This window comes from Wyeomyia smithii, chromosome 1 (assembly GCF_029784165.1).
Source record: "Wyeomyia smithii strain HCP4-BCI-WySm-NY-G18 chromosome 1, ASM2978416v1, whole genome shotgun sequence".
NCBI classification, from domain to species: domain Eukaryota; kingdom Metazoa; phylum Arthropoda; class Insecta; order Diptera; family Culicidae; genus Wyeomyia; species Wyeomyia smithii.
In genome coordinates, this window is record NC_073694.1 from 91,943,447 (window position 1) to 91,952,483 (window position 9,037).

Consider the following 9,037-nt stretch of genomic DNA (forward strand, 5'->3'; position numbering starts at 1 on the left):
TCATATGCGTTTTCGAAAACCTCTGAGAACTATTCTTGTATTGATGATCCAGAAATGGATACTTGCGTGATTTTTTAAGGCTCAAATACAAATTGAAAAAAAAAGCAAACGATAACACTGGTCGACAAAAGTGGAAAAATGATGCTCAGAGCTCAAAATAGTTTTCCTAAATAGATTATAGTTTTCTAACCATTGCTTTGAATTTTGAAGCCAGAAGTGCGTCAAAATGCCACACAGTGAATGCTCGCCGGATTCGTCGCTTCTACGTTAGCTTACGGGAAAACTTATGTAAGTCCCTTAAAAAGTTATCTTTGCCAGTGGTATAATTAACACAGGAATGGTTAAAAAGCTAAAATTTTTCTTCTAGTTCTTCGAATTCTAGGACAAAACTTGTGTTCACCAGTATAATGTATTGTGTTATTTAGTTGCGCCTTTTCAATGCAAAAGTTACAGTCAAAAAAGTGATAAGCGAATAAATGGTAAATATACCATAGAAGAGATAATGATACCCAGAATTGAATTACGATTCCCGATATTAAACAACAATGGGATTGTTCCCTTTTACCAAACAATGCTGTAACAATTTTCGTAAAATCAATGCCACTAAATTTCGAAAATTATGCATTGATAGCTATGTAAACTTTTATATGAGGCCATTCTAGTACGAGCAGTAGTGGTTTATTCTTTTTGCAGGGGTGGTAGCAAGTTACTTTTTAGTGACTTAGTTTTTATTTTAGAGCCGGCCACTACAAACTGTAGTGACGTGCTACAATGTACCGTTATTGGTTGAACGATTTTAGTCTGATGTCATGTGGAGTCGTGTGATAAGGCGCGATCCAAATAAATAGCTTTTGCGGTTAGGTTTTACAGTTATTGTAGATTGTTGACGAGTGACATTTTTCGCAAGGGTTTTCAAAATATATATGGTGATTTCGTGCAGTGAGACGATGATGAACAGAATAATCGGAAAGACGAACCAAGCTTAAACACAGTGGACATATAGTTTGCTGGATGTATTATACTACTTGGAGTTCATGTTTGAAACACTTCCGCTTTGTTGTTGTCAAAGGCTATTTTCCGACCTGAGTCGTACTTAGAAATTGGATTGTTTGGTGAATAAACAGCACATTGGTTCTCGTAATTCTGTGGTTGGTGACGTCGGTAGGCTAGCTCTCCCACACACGGTTGTGACGTCGGGTACGAGCTGCTAGTTTTCTCGACTCAGCACTGGGGCACAGTGTATCGTTGTACCACAGACAAACTAACTTGTGCCACTCGATGACGATTTCATTGACCAGGAAAATAACGCTAATTTAGAAATGTGCAATAATGCTGCTAGTGCCGCTATAAGCAAGCGTGTAAATTTTTTATCAAAGACAAAAACCATCGGTAATGCCGCTTGTGTTGATTTAAGCGATTTAAGCAAGCTCGCATACCCTTTAATAAAGACAAAAACCGTTTTACGGAATGAAGTGCTAAATAAATTTAAAATAAGGTTTCGTACAAAGTTGAATAAGCTTTGCTTGATCTGATTATTATTTCGATTTTGTCTATTAGAGGGTTTGTTTCTTTACATGACTTGTCTTCATCTGTTGGTCACTTTTTACCATTGCGTTCTAAATTTCTCTGGAACTCGAATTATTCATAATTTTTTTCTGTTTCTTTTCGTCCTTTTTTATATGACTTTTTTATATGACAAATGTAAAATTTGTCTGGTTGCTTATTTCATTTTCGCGTTTACCGGGACAGATAGAACAAATTCCATAAACTCTTCTATTCTTCAGGGCACTGCGTTGGAGATTCCTGACATGGAGCATGAATTTTACTTGGTGGAGACGGATAGTTTGAATTTATTAGACCAAAGAGAAGAAGCTGTAGACGAACAATGTTCGACTATTGTCAGTCAGGTAACTAAACTCAAAATTAGCACTGTTATTATTCGTCGAGTTCAACAATCCAACACTTCAACAAATAGAACAGCATTTTCTCGTAACAGTTTGCATACCTAACCCGTATATTTTATCTAACTCAACAGGCTAATATGAGCAATAAGGTGCCGGAAGTATCGCTGTTTAGTTATGTAATAAACGACGTACAACAGGAAATAGAGCAGCCGGGTATCAGAGCCCTGAAGCCAAGTAATTGGAACATAGAATCAGACAATCAAGAACTCGATACTCATGTAGATAGCTTGGACAACACGTTCTTTACGCCAAATGACCTGCGAGAATTATTGAAGCGTACAGACACCGGCAAAGCTATTTTAAGTAACGCTGAACATGGAACACTTTCGAAAGACAGCAAAAAAGAACTATCAGGAATAATTGCGGAAAATCATATAAAGCGAAGTGGAGGACGAGGACGCTTTTCAAAAGATTATTTGAAAAACTATTCGAAATGCATTGAACTTCTTCTGCCACACGAAAAGCAAGATATGGTAAATTTGCAATTTCCGTAACGAAACCCAACAAAAAGTACATCATAAACTTTGATACTTTTAGATTACGTATTATATTCCAGCAGCACCACCTGAACGGCGAAATCCCGGTGGTAGCATTCATCAAGCATATAAACGATTGAAAGGGACCATCAGTAAAAGGCAAGATAGGGAATTAGACCATCAAAGGAAGTTGGGTGGAAAAGAAAACTCATCTACATCAGATATAATCGAGCGGAACTCCAAGGTTGACCAGGCACGAAGATGGTTACAGCTCAACGTCCATCCGTGGGATATTGTATTAAAAATGTGGAAGAAAACGTTTCACCTTCGTATAACCTGCTTAAGAAGCCTGAAGTGTGGCGATATTCTAATAAAATATCCCCACTATAAAGAGGAGCTCGGATATCAACTGGTAAGCAAGCAACATTTTTCGCCGAAAGTATTATCACATATTATCTATTTAGTTAAAAACTGGTTTCATCGACTAGCGACAATCGATTTTTCTCTCAACTACACGTTATACACACTGTCGGAAGTCAGGTGCTGTTTAGTCCATCCGATGCATGACTTCCGACACAATATAAAACGTGTAGTCAAAGAGGAATACCGATTATCACTAGTGGATGGATCCGGTTTTAAACTGTAACGATAATATTGCTCACTGAAGCATATTCACATCAATTATAATCTGCCCACTGGCGTAGCGTGGTGGGCGGTGACACCCAATAGAATAATTTTCATGCGAGCTGCCTTCAAAAGGGTGACTTTCGCGCGAATAATTACCAATTATCGATGTGTTACCCACGAAATTTGCGTTTTTTGTTGCGATTTGCTTGTTTTTTAAAATATAGTCAAGTCAAGTCACAATTATTGATCACAAGATAGTTTAATCGCAGCATAAGGGGTTAACACCCAAATTTTCCGCCCCGGGTGTCACTCAGTCACGCTATGCCAATGAATCTGCCGTTCTTGAACTGTGTGAAAATTTCACCAAGTTCACAGTACTTATATTTCATGGCCAATATGCAGAATAGCAGATCTCTTGCATTTATTTTGTGCCGCGTATCAGTTTCATATTATATAGAACTTCTTATACAAGGGACTTTTATGCGTTTTACGTTAGCTTGCGGTTGAAAGAATCGAATAAGTTTTAATGTCTCATTTCCATGTTCCAGATCGATGAAGATTACCGTGATTTGGGATACAAAGAAAAAAGAGCTAACTGGAAAAATATAATCGACAAATTAAGGACGTATTTCATATTGAAAGTTCGAAGCCAGAACTCTCTTGTAGTGCTGGAATTTATGAATCGTTCAAATCAATCTGAAGGTAAAGATTATTAATAGTCTATCACATTCACACTTAATTTATGTTATTTTTATTTTTCTTCATTTTAGATGCCCTCATTTGTTGCTTTTTAATTCTACTCAATTGTTGTGTAAAACCTAGCAAAATTACAAAGACCATGAGACCAGCAATTCTAACCGCACAGGAAGATGTGCTAATGTTTGCTGGTAGTCTGGACTCTGCGCGCGAGTCCATCAAAACACTTTTCGAAGCTTACGCTGTCCAAAATATTACGCCACATCCCAAAATAGTCGCCATTGGAGTTGATTACACCTCTACGAAAAGAGAGTTCTATGTGCTTTACGAGGATATAGTATACAAACTGGATTCAGCGGCTCGAGCCGTAGATGTCTTGATTAAGATGAGCAACATTTTTAAACTACCGTTTTCAAAAATTACCAAGCTTGTGTGGTATACTATCGAAGAAGTTATGTATGACACAAGAGCGCCAGCTCAATATAAGCAAATCGAAGAGATTAAAGCGATATGTCTATGAATAACTCTATTTGTTGCTTCGTCAAAGATTGCCGATACATTTCCACACAAGCTTCGCAATATATAAAACATTTACAAACTCATAATTTAGAGAAACCACTTCGTCTGGTTTGCACGTACAAAAAATGTACACAAAAATTTACAACTGTATACCGCTTTTCAAGACATATTTCAACCCATCTACAATTAAACGCTGCAGAGCAGCGATGTGTGCAGGAACATCGAGATAAATCTGTCATACTCAAGAATGATATATCACCACTGGTAAGCACCATTTTTATTTTATTAAAACTACTTGGTAAATTCTGCCTCGAAGAATGTATGAGTGTTATATTTAAGGCCCGAATACACACACGGCGTAATGATGCCTTCTCCATACAAATTAAAAGGCGTAATCGCGCCTTCCGTAGGGACGCCTTCCAGCCAGAACCTTTCAGCTGTGCCTTCTATTGGAGAAGGTAGTCGTTCGCTGCCTTCGGCTGCGTACTTGACTGCCTTCCGTGTAGACGCATCGTGCCTTCCACACGGCCTTGTGTCGCCTTCTTTTGGCGAAGGCGGTGGCATCGCCGTGTTGTATCATTTTTCGCCTGCTGGTGGTTCTAGAAGTGTGTTGCTTTATTTTTTCTTCCAACAAACATAAACAAACATGAATTGGGTAGCATGACAACAAGAAGGTTAGCACACGGCGGAGTTCGAGACGGCGTGCTTGCGTCGTCCGTGTAGACGAAGGAAGATGGTAGATGCTAGAAGGCACATTAGAAGGTTTCAAGAAGGTACTGACAATTTTCGCCAGGGAGGCGTTGTCACGCCGTGTGTGTATTCGGGCCTTTAGTTTTTTGAAAAATATGAAAATCCCCTCACAAAACCTGAACCGAATATAGACTTGAAACCTAGCTCGGAATTAGTTCTTTCTTTATAAATATACAACTTCTAAAATTGAAACCTAAAAACCTCGCAGTTCCATAGGGTACTAAAGATATTTTTTCATTATTTTTAGGAATCAGTTCCAGCAGTACATTCCCAAAGAGCTTCAACGGTTACCGAGAGCAGTGGGTTTGTTCAATCGTTACGGGATAATGATCGCATGGCACTGAATTTCCTGCTTGATCTCCACAAACGGCGTAACATAACACGAAAGGATGTTCTTGATGTTCAATCTAGAGTTAGAGATTTAAATAGTCATCTTGAAGGCCTCATCCGTTCAGTAATATCATTTCAAACTTTCGACCCGCAAACACGTTATGTTACTGATATCTATCTACATAAAATGTCTACCATGTTTGATTTCATTGATACAGAGCACAAATTCTTCAAGTTTCTCACAGAATCAGATCTTTTTAAACAGCCAAGAGTTTTTATCATTAAGAACAATAGCATTAATGAAGTAGACAATGACATTAGTATCAAATCTACACATTTAATCTTACTGGATATAGAGTTTCAAATCAGGAAATTTTTTGAAACCGAAAATGTATTAATAGATATAATCACCAACATCAACAAACTAATGCAAGTCAGAGATAAATATGTAAATTTCGTTAGTGGTATTTTATATCAAAGCAATGTTGATAAACACCCAGGAAAACTAATTATTCCACTATTTTTCTATACCGATGAATTTGAGATCAATGATCCATTGAGCTCCCACAACAAAAGGCATTCGATTTCTGGTTTATATTATTCATTTCCAACACTGCCTGAGCACCAACTAAGTAAATTAAGCAATGTATTTATTGCCGGTGCAATCAAGAAAGTTGATATTTCTGAACATGGAATAGATACGTTTATGAAGCATGTAGTAGATGTGTTCAAAAAAATCGAAGAAAATGGAATTACTATCCATACCAGTAACCGAGAATACAAAATACACGTTTCGTTGATGCTTGTTCAAGGAGATAACCTAGGTATTCACCAAACATTACGGTTTGCTGGATCATTTTCGGCAAAGTTCTACTGTAGATTCTGCCGGAGGCCGAGAGAATCCTTGCAGTGTGATACGAAAGAATACGAAGAATACTTACGAACGATCGAAAACTATGAAACAGACGTTGCACTTAAACAGTCAGAGTCTGGTTTAACTGGCAGTTCCGCGTTCAATGGATTGACATCTTTCCACGTAATTAGAAATTTTTATGCGGACTCTATGCATGATCTTTACAGTATGGGAGTGTGTCATTATGGGTTTCTTGAAATTATTAACCATTGTATTTACACGAAACGTTATTGTACTCTAGATGATATTAATAGGAAACGAAAGATGTTAAACAATTATCGGTTTGAGCAAGCCCTGTCTCGCATGCCAGACTTAGAAGAACAATTTGTAAAGGCAAGAAAAGGAAAATGTGTCAGCCTTAGAATGACGGCTAATGAAATGGCTGTATTTAGTCACAATTTCACCTTCATTTTCGGTTCTTTCTTTCCACCAGACGATGCTGTATGGAATTATGCCACCGTACTAATAGAATTAATCGATACCATTAACTTACCCGCTTTCACAAATGAAAATTTAGAACGATTGAACAATCTTGTTAGTGAGCATCATAAACAGTATATTACACTATTTAATCAACATCTGAAGCCTAAGCAACATTTTTTGACGCACTATCCAAGAATAATAAGAAATAGCGGCCCAATAAGGAAAATGTCATGTTTCCGCCAAGAAGCTCGTCACAGAGATTTCAAGCAATACTTTGATGTCAACTCGTCAAGAAAAAATGTTTGTTTAACTATGTGCATTAAAGCTAGTTTATATTTTACTCATGATGTAGTAAACTCGTCTTTTTCCAAAAGTGTGATAGACTGTATTTACGATGAATCACTCTGGGGCCAAAAACCGTATGTAGATAGTGTTTGTAATTTTAGCATTGATAGGCGTGAAATTGTTAAAACCGCTCAGTCCATAACACACAAGAACACAAAGTATTGCTCGGGAAACTTCGTAGCAGTAAGTCAAGAATCTGTAGTAGAATTGTATCAAATATTAGAATTTCTCAAATACGATAATGAAGACTACGCAATTGCGTCAAGATGGAAAGTTCACTGTTTCAACAAACATTATCAGGCGTTTGAAATAGGAGAAAAGCTAGATGAAATTTATGTCATGGTTATGAATATTTTAGATGGACCACCTTTTACTGTAGAGCAAATTGATAAAAAAGTTATGTTTCGCAGAAAATTGTATCAATCGTTTGTTTAAATAAAAAGCAGAAAACAAAAATCGAAAAACTTTTATATTTACATGGTTGATAATTCACAATAAAGTAGATTTGTAGTGTTATACGTCCATTTTATTTCATAATGATTAAAATCCTGAAACTATGAGATATTATTTTTCTCTTCAATGTGTTCTAATCTCATATTGCAGTGTGTTATGTTTCAAACTTAAATTGTATAATCACTTAAGAAAAACGCGATGAGTCTCTCACTATTTCAATGAAAAACATACAGTTTGTTTATTTTTTCCTTCCTTCGAATGAATGATAATCATCCTGTCTCAGAATTGTTTACATACAGCAATGCTATGTTTATGTTACTGAACTCGCGGATGATATTCATCCTGAAGCTAACACAAAATCCGTATAGGACTTCAATGAAGCAATAATCATACACTAATGTGCGGCCGATTTGGTTCAGTGTAGCGGTCGAAAAGGTGACTAACGCTTCTGTCATTTTCAATTTGTCTGCATAATTTCACGTAAGTGAACTATATTGGTATTTAAGATATTTGGCGTAACCTTCGACTGTACATGTCTTTGGGTTCTAAAATATTGATGTTGTAATTGAAGTATAAAATATGAAATTTGACGTAATGTATGTGCTCAATAAAAAGCGAAATGAAAGAAATGACTCTTAATTTCGAACAATTCAATCACGAGCGATACCGGGAACGTTCAAATAGTACGATACCATATCTGAATTATGTTGAAGCCACATATATTGATCACAGCAGGTATAGTTTTAAATAGTCTTTGAATTTATTTTATTTCCATAACTTTTGAATCACATATCAAATTGTTATGAAGTTTGTTATTAATAAGTTTGAGAGATAGCTCGTTCGTATAACACTAGTTATGTTCAAATCAGTCGTGTAATCTTTGAGATAATAGACCTTCGTTGTTTTAACAATTTAATACATAACGGTTGCTTAACCCTCCTGTACCCAGTGCTGCCTTTAGACGGCCTTCATCGAATACTTAATATCTCTTCATCAAAACCTCCGTTCATACTTTTTTCTTGTAAAAGGAACTGGCATCACTTTTTTCTATGTTCATGATCATCCGAATCGCACGGTAGTAACCATCAAACTTTAAATTTGCATAAATGACCAAATCAGGAAAATTAATTATTTTGCGCTTTACCTGCAGTGATATTTCAAATAAAAAAAAATATTAGTGAAAAATTTGATTCAAAATAATTGCTTTATATTTCAGGTTTGTATAAGTTTTGTTTCTATTCAACTATAAAGTACTGAAATATTAACAAAAAAGTGAAGACCGTCTAAAGGCGGTTTTGGGCACTGCCGACATGGGAAATTTTCGCTGATGTCAATGTATGGTTGTTTGATATTTTTTTGTTCAGTCATGAAACGACGACAGGAATCGAAACATTCATCGTTGTCTGACCGACAGATTACTGAGCTGATGATGCAGGGGCTTGACAGTGATACGGACCTGGACTGTGATTGGATGATTTTGATAGTGACGATGATTACAAAGGACTTTGTTTACACATGCGAAGCGCATTTAGCCAACTGCC

At 36.5% G+C, this 9,037-nt stretch overlaps 1 protein-coding gene across 1 annotated transcript; it reads left to right on the forward strand.

The window, feature by feature from the left end:
• Positions 1-254: 254 nt before the first annotated feature.
• On the forward strand, positions 255-5,356 carry LOC129718113 (uncharacterized). Its single transcript, XM_055668540.1, has 7 exons — positions 255-288; positions 1,785-1,907; positions 2,036-2,437; positions 2,502-2,852; positions 3,616-3,769; positions 3,838-4,546; positions 5,280-5,356. The coding sequence occupies exons 2-6, from the start codon at positions 1,809-1,811 to the stop codon at positions 4,281-4,283; spliced, it is 1,452 nt and encodes a 483-aa protein (XP_055524515.1). The 5' UTR covers positions 255-288; positions 1,785-1,808; the 3' UTR covers positions 4,284-4,546; positions 5,280-5,356.
• Positions 5,357-9,037: the final 3,681 nt, after the last annotated feature.